The 20,580-nt window shown below is 42.1% G+C and overlaps 1 protein-coding gene across 3 annotated transcripts in view; it reads right to left on the bottom strand.

Moving 5' to 3' along the window:
- UBE2F (ubiquitin conjugating enzyme E2 F (putative)) overlaps positions 1-20,580 on the bottom strand; it is a 337,630-nt gene that overhangs the window by 18,803 nt on the left and 298,247 nt on the right. For all 3 annotated transcript variants that reach the window (XM_050987611.1, XM_050987610.1, XM_009088193.4), the window contains 5 exons: positions 19,552-19,619; positions 16,051-16,121; positions 11,429-11,486; positions 3,767-3,799; positions 1,523-1,585 (listed from right to left, as the gene is read on the bottom strand). In XM_050987611.1, coding sequence (XP_050843568.1) covers positions 1,523-1,585; positions 3,767-3,799; positions 11,429-11,486; positions 16,051-16,121; positions 19,552-19,619 — 293 coding nt within the window. The remainder of the gene's footprint in view (positions 1-1,522; positions 1,586-3,766; positions 3,800-11,428; positions 11,487-16,050; positions 16,122-19,551; positions 19,620-20,580) is intronic.

Here is a 20,580-nt window from a genome sequence, read left to right as displayed (position 1 = left end):
GGCTGCAAGTGCAGCTTTTTCTCTCCCTTGCATTATTTATTCTCCCCACAAAGGCATCATTGGGTTTTTTTGATGTCACCACAAAACACACTACAGAAAATCCACCTCTACCTGGTGCTATAGAACACATACATTAATTCAGAGAAGCTCAAAAAAGAAAATTAAAATGGCATAATATGAATTTTAGAGATGCTTATGAGATCGCTAGGAGTTTAATAAATAAAAATGTCTTTTCCCCAAAAAATTGTGATTTAGAAGACTGTCAAAAAACCACTCAATTTCCTTTTCACTTCTTCAAACAACTTCCATGTAATTAGTTAATTAGTGTAGCAGTACCTATTTTTGAGGGCTCACTTCTGGTTTTGAGGGAGGTGTGTCTTTTAAATCAGGCAGCATTTTCCTTTCTGAGGATTCCCAAGATTTCCAATCTCTCAGTGGGGTTGAGAGGTGCAGGACAGCAATTTGAACCACCCAGGGGGTGGAATGGGATGAGCTTTAAGGTTCCTTCCAACCCAAACCATTCTGTGATTCCACAGAGACCCCTCTCCTCCAGAGGAGGTTTGCAGATAATTTTTTCCAGCTTTGCTGTATGTTCTCATCTCAGCTCTGCAAACATGGATGAATACCAGAATAGCTACAAGATCTCATTAATCAAAAAATAGCTGGAAAGATGAACCTGCAATCCTGGTATTTCCTCTTGAAAAAATGAGCTAAATTAGGTGCACTGCCTGAATGTACTTCCAATGAACTCTTGAAATCAACACTTGCTTACCTGGGAACTTTCTGCAATCTTAAAGTTTAACTTCAACAAAAGTGTCAGAAGAGTTTAATTAGAACAAGATGTCTTGAACAGACTAGGTGTGAGTTCTGTGTGCTTGAGGAAACCATCCATGACATGATGGAATTCTGGAGATGGATACAAAGGAGAAATTGGCACTTTTGCTCAGAGGTGAGCAGTACATCCCATATGTTCACCAGGCTATGTTCTGCTTTGCCCAGTCCATAATACACACATGAAAATTAGGATCAGTAAAAAGAAAACAGAACTCTCCACTCCTGTTCTTTCTACTTGCCCAGATTTCTCCTGGCTTTATAAACACGTGCAATATGGAATAGCTCTGAGTAAAAGAGCTGCCTTTGGAAAGAGACAGAGAGAGAGGAGATCTTCTCACAGATCTCCCACGTCACCATGCCAAACCAGCTCACCATCAGCTTGCTGCACAGCTCAGGCACAACTTCAGGGAAATCTCAGACACAAGAAGGGAAAGATCATCTATTTTGGGGCTGTGACCACATTATGGCCCACAGCCTGAGCACATGGTGACTAACTCTGCTGGGTGCAGTTTGCCTTCCCAGAGTTTGCTTTCCCCTTTTTGTTTGAATAACTGGCTGCTGATACAATGAGTCACTCAACTACCTCGAGCAGCAGCTCCAGCACTCTAAAAGGACTGGCTGGGAAGTGCTGAGTACAGAATGCGTGCTTGTTTAGGAACAGCCTGCCTTAAATAAACCACTGACTCACCTTGTCACGCAAATGATGCTCTGCAGCCTCAATATTCAAAGGATCGTCAAAATTCAAAAGATCCTGGAAAAGAAAGAGAGAGAGAACATTGAGGGGCTCCCACTCACTGCATCACCAGGAGCCCAGAGCCCTCAGGAACAAGAAAATGGAACAAAGCAAACAGGGCAGCAGGTTTCATTTCAGTTTTTTTTCATAATTTCATCATTTAATCACGGCCTCGGTGGTGTCTGTGCCAAAGGTAAATGCAAATGAGTAATTTGGTAATTGGAAACCAAATCACAGAGCAATTAAATGGTAACAGCACCAGGGTATTTAAGCCCTCTGGTGTGGGCCCCATAACACTTCTCCCTGGAAGTCAAAGTATTTCTATCAGAAAACTAAATTTTAGAGGAACAGTCAAACTTTTAGGAGGCACAATTCCTGTTGATTTTTGTTAGAGGGCAAAGTAAACCTTGAAAAAAATTTCTACAAACAATGTGCTGATAAAGTGGGAGTTTCCTCAATTCCACCCCCACAGAAAAGCAATTTCACTCTCTCTGTGACCTGGAGCCTGCCAGGGAAGCTTTAGTGCTCTGGGCAAAACAGGGGAGTGGAAATAGAGCAAATAGTGGAAATAGAGGGAAAAGAGTGCAAAGATGCTGAGAACTAAGGACATGTGGGGTCAGGGAGCAGAAATAGTCCTGACAAACCTCAGACCTCTCAGTTTAATCTCATACAGTAACTTTGGAAGGAGGAAGAGTCTAGGGTTAAAAACAATGGAGAAGAGGAATCAGCATTAAAAATAATACTGAATCACAAGTCATAGATAAAACCAGCACTGAGAGATAAAAGAAGCAAGGGGAAGGATTCCACTGATTGATGAATGGAAAAAGATATTTGCCTTTACAAACAAATGAGGTTTGCTGATAAATGAAATTGGAGATTGAAGGATAAAAAAAACACTGGGGAAAAATCCATAAGAATTAAAAATTAAAAAGGAAGCTTATACATTAGAGGGAAATCTTAGGTATCAGGCATTTCAGGAAGTCTGAACCTCTCAAGTACCTCAGCCAATGGGGAAAGAGAGAGGGAAATGTGGCTGGGAAATTGGGATAAAAAGGAGGCTGCTTGCTCCAAAAATTGGAGAGACCCCAGGGGAAATGCCCCATGGCCTCTCCCTTTATTTGAATAAAATAAAAGAACTCCTCTGCCTCCTTTCTGGACATAAACCTCTGGTGTTTGTGGATTCATTTACCTGACAAATCCCATGGTCTCCTAAGCAGGACCACCCCTCCCTGCAGCTCTTTGCCCAATATTTTTATTTTCTGCAGCTCTGTCCCTGATGATTTTGCTTCCTTCCCCTTACTTGGCATGCACAGGGAGGCTGACTCTGAAATGCAATTCACTTTTGCTGGAAAGGCAAATGCTCTTTGATCCTTCACATCAATTTACCAAAGAAATTGTTGAAAAAACCAATCAAAACTTTGGGTGCCAGGAAATCCAAGATTCCTTCCACAGCCTGGAGTGGCTGGGGTGGTCCCTCCAGAGGAGATGACAAATGTGGCCACCATGTTAGTGCTGCTCTTTGCTTCCTCCTGACCTTCCCACCCAGCAGCATTGGCTGAGGAAAGGAATCCCTAAAAAAGGTAACTTTTGTAAAGACTTAGCTTCTCTCCACTTTTAGGGCAAAAGCAGCTGTTGCATCCTGCCTGCCTCTTGCAGCTTCCTGCCCTCTCCTCCATTTTCAAGGTGTTCCTGCAATTACACTTTCCTTGCTCCCAGATATCATTAAAAACAGGGGAGGCAATGGGATTCCTGAATAAAATCACATAAATTCTGTGACAAGTCAGGTTCTATGCAAACAAGGAATGAGACTGCAGGGCAGACATTAATTCCTAAATAGGATTTTTTTTAAAATACTACCAACACAATTCTTTCGCAGAGCAGAATGCATTTCTATTTCCTGCACATCAGCAGAAAGAGTTTCATACTGTGTGGAAGATCCCAAATAATTTGTTATCAAAATATCCCCTAATATTTCTAACCAAAGTCAAATCCATGTACAAAAAGCTGGCATTTCACACAGTCTGGATGAGTTCCACAAACAGAAGCACAATCTGATTTCATACTCATCCAACACCCACTGAAGTCAAGGGAAATAAAGACCTAAACTTTGACAGGCAGTTGGGTTTGTCATTAGTTGATGCTGAAACTAAACCAGGCAGGAAAAAGAAAAGAGGACATGCAAAATATTCCTTTACTTACAGTAAATAAAGAGTTTAACCCCCAGACAATATCCTGCAAAAGAAAAACACAGTTAGTTAGAAAGGCATTTCAGGAGTTTTGAATGTGTTCACAACCTTAATTTTTTAATTAATCCATGAAATAACTGGAAAAAAAATCTAGATTAGGAGTAATGTTTTACTAATTTAAATCAAAATGCTGAAAAGGCTTTCCCATTTCATGGCCACTTGATTACTGGAAGTCAGGAAAAACCAAATGCTGCATATTCAAACAGAAGGTAAGAGCTTTTTGTGGGTATTCCTGTTGCTCCTCCATTCAAGGAGAGGAGTGATACCTTGGGATTTGCCACCAGCTGAAAACTGCACTGCTTAAAGGGCGGGTAATGAAAGTTAATTCAGCAATCTATTCTTAAATTAAAGAGGGGTCAAACAAATTGAAACTGTCAACATATCAGAGAAAAGAGGGTGAGCTGTAGTAGGAGTACAGAGAAATACTATTATTACATAAGCATATGTGTCAAGTCATTCCACAGCTAAAATAAAAATTTACAATAAAGATAAAGCCTCAAAGTACCAAACTTCCAATGCACAGCAAAGACCTTCAACAAATGAGTGTATCTGAGCTTGTTTCTGCTCTGGGCCCTGTGCTGAGGGTGTACAGCACAGAAATCCTCATCCCTTAAGAACCCTGTCCAGTTATGCCCTAATGAAGGAGACACCAGGTCAGCATTCTGCAGCCAACAGCCTCTCACCACCCAATTTCTCTCTGCTCCTGCCCAGACAGCCCATCCAGTTTAACACCCAGTTCAGCTGCTTTTGGCCTGGATTGTCAGGCAAACTGGATTCTATTTGCCATCTGGATGGCAGTTGGCTTCTGCTAAGTTCTCCTTATCTCCCTGCATGGCTGGTAAGAACTGCAGCATCCCATTGGGGGGTGTGAGCCCAGAGGGAGGAGCCAAGCATTCCTACCTGGATATAATCTGGAGATTCTGGAACACCAGCAGGGCTTCCCCACTGGATTTCCCAGAGGAACAGCTGCTCTCTTCCCCTGGATCTTCAGAGGCAGAGTGCACCTTTCTCCAGGATCCTGCTCCAGCAGAACCAGCCCTGGCACTGCAGGAGGGCTGAGCCACAATTCCAATGGGAATGGGACTGCTCCAGGATCCCTGCTCCAGCAGAACCAGCCCTGGCACTGCAGGAGGGCTCAGCCACAATTCCAGTGGGAATGGGACTGCTCCAGGATCCTGCTCCAGCAGAACCAGCCCTGGCACTGCAGGAGGGCTGAGCCACAATTCCAATGGGAATGGGACTGCTCCAGGATCCTGCTCCAGCAGAACCAGCCCTGGCACTGCAGGAGGGCTGAGCCACAATTCCAATGGGAATGGGACTGCTCCAGGATCCTGCTCCAGCAGAACCAGCCCTGGCACTGCAGGAGGGCTGAGCCACAATTCCAGTGGGAATGGGACTGCTCCAGGATCCTGCTCCAGCAGAACCAGCCCTGGCACTGCAGGAGGGCTCAGCCACAATTCCAGTGGCACTGCTGCCAGCCCCCTGACCCACAGGGTGTCAGGTTGGGTTCTGACTCTGGCAGTGCTGTTTTAGTTCACTGCATTGTTCATTTTATCCTTTTATTTTCTTCCCTAGTAAAGAACTGTTATTTCCTGCTCCCATAACTTTTGTTGCCTGAGTTCTCCTTAATTTAAAATTTGTAGCAATTTGGGGGGGGTTCATTTTCTCCATTTCAGGGGAGGCTCCTGCCTTGCTTAGCAGACACCTGGCTTTCCAAACCAAGACACCTGAGCTGCCAAATTCCTCAAGGTGCTGTATCTGGTTCCTGCCCCAGCCTGCCCAGGCTGTTCCCTGGGTGGTGTCCCAGAGCTCTGCCACCAGCTCAGATGTCACCCGTGGCTCAGATGCCATGAGTCCAAGGCAGGTCTTGGATATGCAAATGGATTTAATTCACATTTATTGTTAGCTCAGAGGAGGCAATGCTGGTGTTTGAAATCAGGAACTGGGGTTCCCAAGCACAGCAGTACCTGGTTAGTGCACAGTGGGTGAGGGGAGTATGGAATAATGGGGGAAGCACACTCTGCTCCATGGCACTGCCACCACCCTGGGCTGGAGCATGGGGAAGCCAACACAAGCAAGTCAGAAATCAACAGACTGCTGTCAACACCCCTTTAGAATGGTCCCTTTTCATTCTGCACTATTTTTGTGCTGCATCTGAGTGAAAAGTTACACTAAACCCCTGCCCACAAATTTATTTGCAGCATGCCAAACAAGGAGAAAAAACCTGCTGCTACAGCAGTGCCTGAAGTTCAAGAATCCTCAAAATCCTCAATGCAGCTTTTGAAACAGCCTCTCCTGAGGCCAAGGAGTCTCAAAGCTTTGCATTTCTAGGAGGTCTTAACTCTTGCCAAGGGACAGTTCTCAGAGCCACTACACAAAAGCAGTGCCACTGAAACCATGGCACAGACAAGGGGCTCAGAAAGACAACCACAAACACTTCTGGACAGAGCAAACATAGAAATTGCAAATTAAGATCAAATTAAAATTTTCCAGTTCACCTCAATGTTTTTGAGGTATGGAATTAATTAAATTAAGATTTTCCTTTAACAGGCAAAGTATATTTAATACATTAATTTAAGAAGAGAGCAAACCAGACCAAAGCACCTAACAAACTTCCAATCAAAGAAATTCCCTTAAGGGATCCAAGAAGCATTTCTGATCTATCAGACTGAACAAAACAAAGCTCCTTGCTAAACAATTCTTTATAAACAAACAATTTAACCTCAGATGAACAAAAGGAGCAGCAGTCATTTATACAAGCAATTTTTTTTGGTTTGTTTTCAAAAGGGCTGGAAATGCCACTCCAAAGTCCAGCTTGCTCTAGTCCAGGCCATGCATGGCCAAGTCCTGGGACAGCTCTCTGCTGTCCTGTCTGCCTGTTCACCACCTCAAGGTGGTTTTCCTCTTCCTTTCCCTTCTTCCACCACCTCTTAAAAACAAGCCCAGCTTCTTCCTCTCTTCACTGCAGCCTAAAAAAAACACCAACCAAATAATCACTGGTCCTGGGGATCAAAAATAAAAATTCCTTCCAGAGACATAGGCACTTTTTAGTTTATGAAAAAGCTTCTTCTCTCCTCAAATCTCTTTTTTATTTCCTCTCCACTCTTACAGAAGTTGAAAAGCATTGTTTCCACCTAGAAAAAGGTGATAAAGTGAATGCCACCTTTCTTCAGCCACCCACAAAAGCCACCTCAGCTGTCATGTGCCTGTCATCCCACCCAAACACAGCAGCAGCTCCCCCCAGGGCTCTGGGTAACCTAAAGGCATGAACTGCTCCAGTTAGCAAACACAAAGCAAGGAGGAAGGCTGGCAAACCATTTCTTTTGTACTGAAATAGAGGAGGGGAGAGCAGACAGGACCAATTGCAGCCCAGAGGAGCAGCTGGAGGTGCCAAGCAGGCAGAGCACTCCTCTCCCACCCCTCACTCTGCCATGACTCCCTGACCCCGTGGTTTAACCCTGGGGAATTCTCTGTAACTCCTTAATGAACTACACCACAGTGAGCTCAGCACTGAGGCATCACCCTCTGGAGACCACTCTGCTCAGTGCATTAAAGCTGACACTAATTGAATATTCAGAAATCAACAGTTTGGGGAGAACAAGCATGGCTTAATTACAATTATTGAGCTATCTCAGCTCTCCTCACTCATGTGCCCATAAGAACAGCTACTGCACCTACACCAAAAATTTGGTTTTGCCAGGGGACATTAAAGAAAGAAAATAAAAACGTTACTAAGCATTTTTGAAGCAAAAGCTATTAGAAGACACTCAGCTCTATATCTTCACCAGCCTGGGCATGTGTGGAGGAGAAAGAAATAAATCTCTTACAAAACTGATAAAAGCAATTTATAATGAAGTCAAATTCAACACAATATGTCTTTGGAAAAATATTTCCTGAAGCTTATTTTAAGAAAAAACTGAATGTCAGATCTGCACAGAAGATTGTCTTCAGCAGTTTACAGCTTCTTTTTCAAAATCCTGGGTCTGAAGTTTTTGTCTGAGGCTTATTCAATTTTTAGAGGTGGAGGAAGACACATAAAAAGCCCAACTCCAAAAGATGACTTGAATAAATCAATAGCTGTACAATGTTATCATAATGCTGACAAAAACAGCCTGAGCAACAAGAATTAATGTAACATAAAGCATGCAGGTTTCTTTTTTCCTTTCATGCTCAAGACAGTGACAGTCACTTTATTGTCTGTTCCAAACAATCCTCTCCACTAATTACAGATGATTTTGACAGCAGACCATGTATTTTTCTTGAGATAAGTGAAAGTTTTGTACTTTCAAAACTCCTTGTTGATGCTTAAACATTGAGGTAAACTGGAAAAATGAAGGCAGGACCCTCTGATTTATTTCTCCAAGAGATGAATTTGACATTTGGATGATTCCAAATTAAGCCATTCCAGTGGCAGAAGAAAAGGGCAGAACCAGTGAACCAAACAGGACAAAATGCTGCCATTTAGTATTAAACCATTAATGAAATAAGCAAGGCTCCTAAGAATCAACTTCAAGTAGCAACAGTTTACTGGAAATGAGTCTTAATTCCTTTTAGATCAGGTAATCTAATAGCACAGACAGGAATTTATTAAGCTAGGATCTGGAGTTATGGGAGAGAAATTCCTGAAAAAACAGAGGTTTCCTGGAGGGGGGCATGAAAAGCTGTCTGCAAATCTGTAGTTTAAGACTACCTGGATGTTTCCTGCTCCTGGCTCTCCTGAGAGCAACAACACAAAAATGACAAACCCCAGCACTTGGAACTATCTCAGGGAAAAACTGAACTGCACATCCACCTAACAGACATGGAAAGGCTCCAGGAAAGAGCCCAGCTAGCTGAGCCCAGCTGACCTCTGTGAGAACACAGCTACAAAAAGGACAAATATTCCCTGTGAACATCCATCATGCCTTTTAAACACTGCCTTTAATGTTCATATGCTCAGCCCTCCACAGAGCTGCCCAAGTGTGCTTTGATTCTTTTTAAGGTCCATCAATCAGGCAGTGATTTATGAAGCCATTTCCAGCTGCAGCTAGGCAGAGGTAAGAGCAGAAGGAGCCTGACTTTTAGAACCAATCAGGCATTTAAAACACACATCCACCTGTTCAGTTCTTCAAATCCATCACCTGAGATGTTTTCAGAGCAAAATGAAAACAAGCATTTAGGAAAACTGAGGAGAAGTAAGTGAGCCAGGCAGGTGATAATCCTGGCAAATGAGGCACATGTTGAGGACTAACAGGACCACTAAAGCACTTTGGAGTTTGAAATTGAAATTACTGAAGGGTACAAAGCAGAGTAGCAGAGAAACAGCAGCAGTGTGAAGTCATGTGAGGTATTTAAAGCTGGTACTTCCAGTGACATTAAAAAAACTGAAAACAGAATGGAATTAAAGCCATCTATTTGTTTTCAGCCTGGAAATCTTGCATTTTGACCATCACATCTAAAACCAGGAGAAAAGCGGGGCCCAAAGTAACTGCAGCAGCCTCCAGCTTTGTGAATAAGCTGCTTTAGAGAGGAAAGTATACAATAAAATGATGCAGAACGTGACAGAATGGAGCCTGAAAGGTAAATAAGCTCCTGTTGTTAACTCAGGCTTAGCTACAAAGGAGCAGAAGGAACACAAAAATCACAAAGGAGTAGAAGGAACACAAAGATCAGCTGGGAAGCACTGCAGCAGTGTTCACATAACCCAACCACTACCAGAATTTATCTAAGGGTTTGGGATTCTGGAGTGTTGCTATGAATAAAAAGAAAGTGATTTTAAAAGAGTACCTATAGACAGGCTGGCAGGTTAATGCTTTAAACCTGTTTCAGGGTAAGAGCCCAACTCTGCTCAGAACCTGATCTCAAAAAAGGATCTCATGCAGGAATTCAGAAATAGCAAATCCTTTATTTCCCTCACTCACACACAGGCTGCTCTTCACAGTGGTCCATGGAAATGTTCCCAAGCACAAAGAAGGGAAAAAAGATAAAGCTCAACACTTGGTAACCTGAGGAGAATTCAATCATGGATGAGACGACATCAAGTGCAAAAAAATGCTGGGAAATAAAACTGAGTTAGGTCTCTCCCCATTAAGAATCCTCCACACTGTTAAAAATACATTTTAGCATTTAAGTTTTCCAGACAATTTAACAGATTTTCATTTTTATCTCAGAAAGTTTCTTCATGTTTCTACCCATTTGATAATAAAAAAATATTTTAAAAGTCACAGCAGCTGATTTTGAAGGATTTTACATCTTACAGTAAGAGCTCTGCTGTCACCACAAGGGTAAAGATGAGACACAAGCACAAACTTGAGCATTCTAAAGGGTTAAACACACGAGCTCCACACATGCAGCTGGTTTGTGCATGGGGTTTCTCATTTGAATGGCTTCTCTGATGCCCTTGGAACAGTTTTTGTGGCAGAAGGACATGCCCACTCTCAATTTAATTCTTTAGGAGCAGTTCAGAGTGCTTTATTGGGCAGGTCTGGGTGCTATTCCTCCAGAAAACCAGGCTGACTTCATATCACTGACAAATTCAATACTGAGTTTCAAGTCCATAACAGGCCAAGACTGAATTCCTGTCCACAGAGCTTCTGTGCAAATTCTCACTGCTCCCCTTGTGCTGATGAAAAGCTGTAAAAAGTGAGCTCACAACTGTGGTGCTTTAATGTTCAAAAATTTAAAAATCCAAGGAGGACACCTGATTTTTCTCTTTTGGAAGTTAAGCCACTGCTTCCTTTTCTCTTGCTGAATCTTTCATTGCAATAACCACAGGAAAAGCTCCTGTTGTCTTTTGGGTTTCTTGTCCACTTGTACTTATTTTTAAGCTTAAAACTTTATCTGAATGAAAATATAGGGCCAGGAACAGAACTAATTAAGTTAAATTACTCAGTGCCTTGATTTAACCTGAGGTGAAGATAGAAACACAAAGGGCAAAACAAAATCACACCAACTGATAAAAAAACAATAGGGAAAGACTGCTTAAGGAAATCCACAAAACAACACTCACATTTTACTTCCAGAAAGTCACATGCTCACCTCAGCAGAGATTTTACAGATGAGCAAAGTCACAAATCTCATTCCCAGTGCCAAAGAGCAAACCAAGTATCAGATAAAGGTCATTTTCAATTTGTTTTTTGAAAGAGACAAACACCTGATGTGTACCCTTTATGCACCTAATGCTGTTAAAGCTCTGCAAAACACAATTCTGGCAGCATTCCTGGGAACAGCAGCAGGAAGATAAATGCCCTGCTCAGGGCTCTGCACTGATTTTGTCAGGAGTATCAATCCCATGGAAATTAGCAGGGTTATGGATTGCTGTTCACAGGATGCTCTTGTGTTTGGTGCCTGGGTGAAAAGCAGCAGACCTGACAGAGTGTGGGTTCTCAGGGTCACACCAACCTCCAAAAGCTTGGAGCAGAGCAGGATTTGTGCAGCCACCCCAAAATTCCCAAAACATTTCTACAATCAGCACTGTACCTGCTCCACTGCTGCCACCACCACTTGCTGAAAGACAAAAACCTCACCTCAAAAACCTGCTCTTGAGCAAAGCCCATGAGCTGATTCTTTCCAAGGCCAGGAAAGGGTTTTTAAAGATGTATTTATTTGGAAGGACACATCCAAAAGGAAACAGTACCTTTAAGGTTCTAGTTGGGGCCCAGCCAGTGCCATCAATTGAGTGTTCTCTCAATAAACTGGAAAAGAAAGACACACACATTATACAGAGCAACTTCTGCTTCAGCTGCCTTTGTCAGAAACCTCCTCACAAACCATCAGGAAGTTATTGCAAGATAAGATCTAATTCTTGCACTATTTATATCCAGGTAATGGAATTTTAAACCCCAGGAGTTGGGATGTCTGCCTAAAATTACCTTCTCCACAGTGCCATTACACAACTCCCCATCTGAGCTCAGCCTCTGTCAAAACACCTGAATTATTCTCCTCCAGCAGCACAAGTGTGACAGAAATGCTTGTGACAGGCTCAACACTGACCCCTTTTTTATTCCCTGATGCATTTTAGAACATGTTCATCTCTGGTGAAGAGACAGCCTTGCAGGATGACCTCTGTCTCACCAAAACTGGCACAAACCAATCCAAAAAGGGTGTTTTGGGGAGGGGTATCTAATTAGCAAAGAGAGGATCATCATCCTCTATTGTGTCAAAGGACTTCAGCTTCCTACAGTTAAGATAAGAAGGGGAGAGAGTTTTAGTCTGTCTGCTCTGGAGGAAAAACTTCCTTATAAATATATATATATATTTAAAAATAGATAAGAGATATAAATATATAGCTATAAATATATATACAATAGATATAAATATATTTTATATATAATAAATACATACATAATAAAATGTATATATTATAAAATACAATTTGAATGTTAATGTAATATTAATATATAAAATACAGAGTTTCCTACATGCACACATCCAGTATAGATGTACCATATTATGGTATATATTAAGCCCAGTGAAGCTGCTGACCAATTTGCAAGTGGAAACCATTGAGGGGTTCAGGCATTTCTGGACCTTTCAGATGCAAACCTCAGCAGTTATGAGGAGGAGATACATTGGGGATCAGAGCACAGAAGTTGAAGTCTTGCTCAGTAAAGTAATAATCTGAATGAAAATTATGTAAAAATCTCCTTGAAGCATCATTTCACAGCCACACCTTCCTCTTTAAGGAGTCAGCTAAAACAACTCACACAGCAAAGCACAGAAATTCACCAGCAGCAGCAGCTTCTGCTAAAACCTTAAATTATAAAGTTTTAACAATTCCCAGGCTGACATGGATTAAGTCATTTTCATATTACAGCAGATGATTAGACCATACAGGTTATGCAGTTATTTAATGAACATGGCAAGTCTAATCCTAAACCTAACACTAACCCCTAACCCTAACCCCTAACCCAAACCCTAAACCTAACTCCTTGAAGCATCATTTCACAATCCCACCTTCCTCTGTAAGGAGTCAGCTAAAACAACTCACACAGCAAAGCACAGAAATTCACCAGCAGCAGCAGCTTCTGCTACTGAAATGACAGGTTAAAGTGAAACAGTCTTAAATTACAAGGTTTTAACAATTCCCAGGCTGACATGGATTAAGTCATTTTTAAATTACAGCAGATGATTAGACCATACAGGTTATGCAGTTATTTAATGAACATGGCAAGTCTATCTGCAAGGAAATTCAATCCTTGTTCAGTGCAGAGATCCTAGGAACAGGATGATCAACTGGACAAGTGTGCTGCTCGTCTCATTCCTGTGCCTTTCAAAAGATAAAATATGCCATCACCACCTGTGCAACGTTCACAATAACATCTTGTGGCTGCAGTTTGTCTCCATATGACAGAAAAAAGCTTGTTTTTTGTCTGTTCCTTATCAAACTGGGTGGCAGTGCTTCCATCTGCCTCTCCATACACCTGACAGGGAAATTCCAAGTGGGGGGGAAGTTAACACACCAAAAAAAGTCAGAAAAATATTCAGTGACAGAGCACCTGAGAATGAGCTAAGCCTCATGGACAGCCCTGCAGCTCCCCAAGGCCTCAGAGCTCTCCTGGCACAGCTCCAGCCAGGACTGAGGAGACACCTGAACCTCTCAGAGCACTCTGGCAGGAAAGCAGGGTAAACACATGTCACAGAGATATTTTCTGAAAAATCCTTTCCTTAGGATTTTTCTTTTCTCCTGAGAAGCTTCAGCATCTCCATGTTTTGCTGCTTTGGAGAATTGGTTACCCAGCTTGTGAAACTGTTTTTACTTGATGACCAATGACAGCCACTTGTGTCGAGGATGTGAGCAGCCACAAGATTTTATTATCATTTTTTCCCATCCTTGCTAGCCTTCTGATGAAATCCTTTCTTCTATTCATTAGTATAGGTTTAGTATATTATTTTCTTTTAATATAATATATAAAATAAAATAACCAGCCTTCTGAAGCATGGAGTCAAGTTTCTTGTCTCTTCCCTCATGCTGGGACCCCTGCAAACACCACCACCAACACAGAAGTGTTCTCTGGCTCCTACTCCTCATTTGCTGCTAGGATTTGTTTTTAGAGCAGCACCCTCTTTCTCCTCCAGACTGGGAATGATCATAAAGCCCCTCAAGAGATCTAAGGAGATAAGGGGTTTAATGAGGATCTCTAAGGAGATCTGCCAGCTCATGATACAAATCATAAATCAATCTGGGTTCCATGGGCAGACTGCAAAATCTCTGCTTTTGAACCTTCAATAACCAAACCAGCCCCTGATGTGACCAGTCAGCACTCAGCTTTCATTTCAACAATTATCTTCTCATCCTGTGAGCAATTCCTGCATGGCAGAAAGCTTTGGGGAATTTTTTTTTTAAATACACACATCCCAAAGAGATCTTTTAAAAAGCATCTCCTGAAGTGGGAACTGCATGACTGCAGTAAGTGTAAAACCTCTGAAAGCTCCAGCTGACCCAACCTGCAGCTTAAGTGACAACAATTTACTGGAAGGGGAAGATCAGCCTGGAGAAAACTCAATTTTTTCTATCCACATGTGCAGTGGAGGTGAAATCCAATATGGGCCAGACCTAATTAGGATCTGTCACTAATTATGGCCCAGGGTCACTGCAGTCCATAAAGCACAGAAAAACACCACTTTTCCTGCCCAGAACTGTTACACTTGAGCACAGGTTACCTGTTTAGAATGCTTTAATCCAGGGATGAGCATCAAACCAACACATACCACAGCACGAGGTATATGTGGGGGGAAAGCACTGATGAAGATGATTTTCTGCTTCTAAAAAGAACTGAAGCTATTTTAATGCAAAGACTCTTGTGTGAGTTGATTGCAGCTACTATACATAGAATGCATTCTCTTAACAGGCAGAAAGCAATTAAGTTATTTTAGTTTTGCCATAGAATGCCAGACATTTCCAGGGTTTGATGTGTTGAGGTATCTGACAATCCAAACTGTTTCAGATGCTGAAAGAATGCCTCCACTTCATTAGAATTATGATGCTCCAAGCACCACATTCATCTCTTATAATTAAAACCATTCCCAGAGATGGAAAACCTGTGGCTGCCCCATCCCTGGAAGTGCTCCAAACCAGGCTGGGTGGGCTTTGGAGCAGCCTGCTCTGGTGGGAGGTGTCCCTGCCCAAGGCAGGGGGGAATGGGATGAGCTTTAAGGTCCCTTCCAAGCCCAAGCACTCTGGATTTTATGAATGTGAGGCTTTACTGAGCCCCAAAGATGCTGTGCTGCAGCTGGAGCTCCAGCTTTGGTTTGGTGCCTGGCGTTTATTGTTCCCTGGTTCAAACACCTCACCTGTTCACTCCTCTACCTGCACTCAGAACATTTCAGTTGCTTCATGCTGATGAGCCTGACCTGCCTAGGAAGGGCAATAAAAACTTCATTTTCACCAGGACTTTCAACACAGCACTAAAATGATGTTTCCATCTAGAGGAAAAACTCAGCTTCTCTTTAAGCACTGATTTGCTACACATGGTGACAAGCATGCAGGATTTCCAGAGCAGCTTTCCATCTCACTTATGGGCTTTGCTTCTGCTTCATCTGCTTTTTCTTCTGTGTGCCATTAACTTGAAAAATGACAGGCAGGCTTCTCACTTCTGTTCCTGATTGGTTTCTGGCCAATTTCACCATCAGGTATTGAGGATGAAATTGCAAAGTTTTACAAATTCATTTGGAAGAGGAAACATTTACTATCAAGGAAAAGCACCCAGCAAGAGAAGCCTCTCACTCTGGCACAGTAAACCTTTCAGGTTTCATATCCTGACCCCAGCCCTGCTTTGTGATAACTGGCACATGTGTCTCATCACTGGATATTAAAGATTATAATTAACAAATGGCACACAAAGAATAATTACTGTCAAAGTTTAAGGAACACTTTTTTCCTTCCTTTATGAAATATAAAGAATTTTCAAGCTCTTAACACACTTGGGCATTAAATGGTAAAGCCTCAAAGCCTCCCTCAGGGTCTGAGGATGAATCAGTTATGAGGGAGGGAAGAAAAAAAAACAAATACATTTTGTTTAGGCTGGAGTTTACATTTTTACCCTAAGCAGAACAAAGTACTAATTCTGGACCTGAAAAGGCAGGCTCTCCATGGTCCTACAACACAGCAAGAATGAGACTTTCAGCAGATTTTTATGCTCCTAAAATTTAAATGCAGAATCAGCACCAAAAAAATACTGCCAGGACAGTTACATCCAATATTTTATCAAACAGAGAAACCTTCAAGGTAAAAAAACTCCAACAGAATGTTGTTCCTACCTTAGGCAGATTTCTCCTGTCTCTGTAATGTTTGGGTGCCAGATTCTTGTCAAACATTTTACCTTTGGAGGCTGCCAGGAGAGAAAACAAATTACTGTGTTATCCTTTAAGATAAAACCCTGTTATAACTCATAAACCAGAAAAAGGCAAATATATTTGATGTTCACAGCCTGGGTTTGTATGTTTAGAGCAATGATCCATTACCTACAACAGTCAAAACAGACTTCTCTGCCCTTTTAACTTTTCTCAACTCTTCAGAAAAAACAGGCTGGTATTACGATTTTCCTTAGAAAAAAATAAAATTTAAGAAAGCCAAGAAAATTTACTCCTTTAGGGAAAACACTCTAAGTCATTCAGTTTCTTCATATATAACTGTCAAGATAATAATTTAAACCAAAAAAATTCACCAAGGATTGTCCAAATTAGGGATTTGTTAACAAAACAGCAGAGGATGCAAAGACAACAAATAACTAATAATAAATAAATAACTTCTTTAAAATACAGATCCACCTGCTCACAACTGAACAGCTGAATTTGAGGCACTAAAATAAAAAGCCACAGGCAAGATCACCAAACTTCTGAATGTCCTAGTGGGGTTCTGAAGTACAGATTTTTCAAGTAGTCTCCTTTGCTCTAGTTTTGTGAAGTAAATAAAGAGTGGGACATGAAAATGTCAGTAGCTTAGCAACAGCACGCTGCTGCATCCCTGCTCTCCCCAGTAGGACTTGAAGCTTTCAATCAGGCAGATTATTCCTGATGGGAAGTGTCCTGGAATCCATCAGCACACAGCAGCACCTTGCAGAACTTCAATTAAATCCCAGATTATAAATGTGGAGCCATCTCCCTCCACTTTTTCCAATGATGTCTTCAATCAGGAGGCAAAACAGCTCCAAGAGCTGTATTTGCATGGCAGCATCATGTGTTTATCTCATTTTGTTCCCAACTTCCCCATTACCTTTTTAAGCAACTTTTTAAATTAAGACTCCTTGGAAGAGGTAAAAAATATGCATGGCACTAAGACACCAAAAACAGACCTAAAAGAGATGCTGTATTAAAAAAAAAAAAACAACATTTATCACCACAACAAATCTGGGATTGATAATGCAGATTTTGCCTTTCCTCCACTTAATTTCTGTGCAATAATTCAAGGGACATCAGTCATGGCATTATTGAAAATTAAGTGGCTCACAGAAAATAGTCTCAAAACTTTCTGACCTCCAAAATACCTTGGAAGCTTTCAAACAGCACAAGCTTTTCACTGGCTACACTTTCCCACTGTTTTGAAAGGTGAAGTCTAGTTCTCAAGCAAGGCAAAGCAGCAGAATTTATTCCAGGCCATTAGATCAAGATAAAAGAGTAAATTTCTACCATATACAACTTCAAATGGGAATGTATTGATGAGTCAAAAAAAAAGATTTATTGAAACTCTTTTTAAAAAAAATCCCCAAATCCTCACAGTGAATTAACTGGTGTCTCATTTTTTGTACTGTGGAAACAAAAGAATTCCTTTATCCTTTCAAAGTGATTTTTCACTGCTAAAAGCTAGAAAAACCCACTCCTGACAGTAAGACAAAGGTTTTTCTCTCTTTTCTTTTTCCCTTTTAGACACACAGGACAACTGAAGCACCACCATAAAATTTCTCTTCAGCCAAAACCTCACCTTGGAACTTGTTCCAAGTCATTTTTGAACCCTCCCCAGACCAATGGATCCAGAGGTTTCCTCAGGATGATGTTTCACTTGAAATCTGTGATTTCAATTTATTTCCTTGCTCAGCCTCCTCCTTCCCCTCAGACTGCACAGGGAGATGGGGCTCAGCTGGGGCACAGCAGTGACCACATTCACTTCCTTCTCCAGTTCCAAGCAGCCACTTCTGCTCTGGCATCCCTCATTTAAAATGAGCAGTTTCAGCTCTTGATAAATCAGCACTCTAAAAGCACAGGTGTACCAACAGATCTTGTAACTTTTCTTAAATTATGGATTATTTATATATTTAATTTGATCTCCTCATCACTGAAGAAATTTACCTGGAGTAGGCATGTGGCTCCTAAGAGAAATCTGGAATCCAAGTTATTTGAAATGTGTTTTCTGGACACCAGCTAGTCCCAAAGTTGAACCATTCTGCTAAACCACCCTGCAACTGCAGCTCCTCTCGTCACAGCTTGTAAAAAACAATTTCCCCCAGAAGGAAAGATGGGGGGATACAGGTTTCCCCTAGAGGGAGTACAAGTTCCTGGGGGTGAGCTGCACTCCAGCCCTGAGATATTTCTTGCCACTTTCCAGGAGGAGTTTCTGCAGAACTTCTCAGAGTGGCTGAAACTGAACACTCCACCCAGCAAAGCACTGAGGGGTTTGCCTGCAGGCCACAAGACCAAATCTTCCAAATTTGTTCCTCTTTATTTATTTTCTGCTCCTCCACTACATCCCAATTCCACACACCCACTTCTCTGGCCAGTGCAGGTGTGAATCCCAGCCTTGCCTGGGCTGAGAGCCCTGGCAGCTCTGCAGGGCTCTCCTGAAAACAGGCATCACTTGTGTCAGTCCCATTCTGCCTGGCAGGAAACCAACCACAGCCTCAGCACAACTCCCTCAATATCTGGATCAATACTGCATTAATAACCTGACCACAATCCAACACTCAACCTCCTGCATTGTCTCAAAACTTTTTATTTTTGTATTGGATAAGAGGTGCTCAAATTTAAAAATATTTAATTAACACTTGCTGTAGATTTTCCTGCCAGTGCTGAGCAGGGAACCATAACAAACCAGAAACTTCTAGATTATGGAAAAACTCAGATCAAAACTGAGCTTCAGCTCTCCTGTTAACACACAGCGAACATTTCCTGCAGCTGTGTTGTTTGGGTGAACAACTGGAATACAAAAATCAAAGGAAATCAAATGAATACACAAAAATGAGTGAGGGTGACCTCTGCCCCAGTATGAAATTCTTTGGTAAAGTTAAGGGGAACTTCAAACATCCCACAAGCAAACCCACACAGCTGCAAACACTACCTAGCTGGGACTGCAACTACTACATACAGATAATGCTGAATTTAGGCTCAGCTGAACAGGAACCAAAGATCTTCCCTGAAACTCTTCTCCAGGATCCTCCCTTACACATTCCTCAGCCTCTCTGCAAGAACTCTGAGCTACCAACACCAAAGTAAGACACCAAAGCAGAAGAATGGGGGGGCAGATTATACAGAACTGTCAACCTTTTCCTTTTGGTTCACTTATTTCATTCTTAGATATATAACTTTTTAATGAGAATAATCATTAAATGCAGATCTCATGAATAATTAACAGGAGAGTGCAGAACCTCAGCCAGAAGGGAGGACTCAGGTTTGACTCATCTGCACTTCTCAGAGCTTCTGCCAGACAGTTGTAGAGATTTATTTTATTAAGAGACAGAAGATCCTTTCTCAGTCTCAATGCCAAGTTGCCTCTGAAGTCCTGCAAAGAAAATCTAAAATGACAACTATGAGACTAATGCAAATACTCACCACCATATTGTAGGCATCAGGAACTTCAGTTTCAAACTGAAACTTTCCCCCTTGGTAATAGCCCTCATCTAGAAAAGGGAAAACAAGGCAAATAGTTAAATAAGAGATAAACACCAAGATTAAAACAACAGCACAGGCTTATCATCAAACACTTCAGCTGTTGCACCACCAGCTGCCACCTAACCCAACCAGTGTGTGAGTATTGTGTCCTCCTGCACTCACAACAGCTCTACAGCAGAAATTTGAAGTCAGGAGAGCCAACAGTCCCAGAAAAATCCACCATCCTGACCACAGGAACAGGGATACCCAGCTGGAGGAACCTTGCACTGAACTTCTCACTGTAGGAAGCAAGTCCAGGCATGTGGCAGGCAGCACCACATCAGTGACCCTTGGAACGAGCTGGAGAAATCCTGCAATTGCTAAAGCACTGCTAGATGCTGCTCCAGGACTGAGCACATCCTCCCAAATTCATGCTCCTAAAGCATTGCTAAACCCTGCTACAGGACTGAGCACACCTTCCCAAACCTGTGATTGTTAAAGCACTGCTAGATCCAGCTCCAGGACTGAGCACATCTTCCCAAACCTGTGCTGGCAATCCTGGTGAGCAGTACAATGATGTGTGCAAGGGCTTGTTTCAGAGTGTATTCAAGAAGGGCAAGCAGACTCTTTCAGTGTCATTATCTCACTGTGATGTATCTGCTAGGAACACATGTCTGCCTCTCTGCCAACCTCAGCACTGAATTATTAAAATGGCTGAATTTTCAAATATGACATAGTAAAAGATCTACTTGCATTTAAGCAGGGCTAAGAGAATGGGATGACAGACAGCCTGCAACTCTTGAAAGAGCTGTGCTTGGAAGCTGAAATGCTTACAAGTGATCTGAAATGCACCTTACAAAAAGGAAAGAGGCACCCAGCCCACACTGGGGGTTTGAGACATCTGAGGGATGCTCTGGCTCAGATCACCCTGAGCTCTCCAGCCCCAGGGAAGGCCAGGAGGGCTGGTTGTATGATACCATTCTGTGATGC

This window comes from Serinus canaria (genome assembly GCF_022539315.1).
Source record: "Serinus canaria isolate serCan28SL12 chromosome 7 unlocalized genomic scaffold, serCan2020 HiC_scaffold_29, whole genome shotgun sequence".
Taxonomy (NCBI): Eukaryota; Metazoa; Chordata; class Aves; order Passeriformes; family Fringillidae; genus Serinus; species Serinus canaria.
This window is presented reverse-complemented; position numbering and strand designations above follow the sequence as displayed.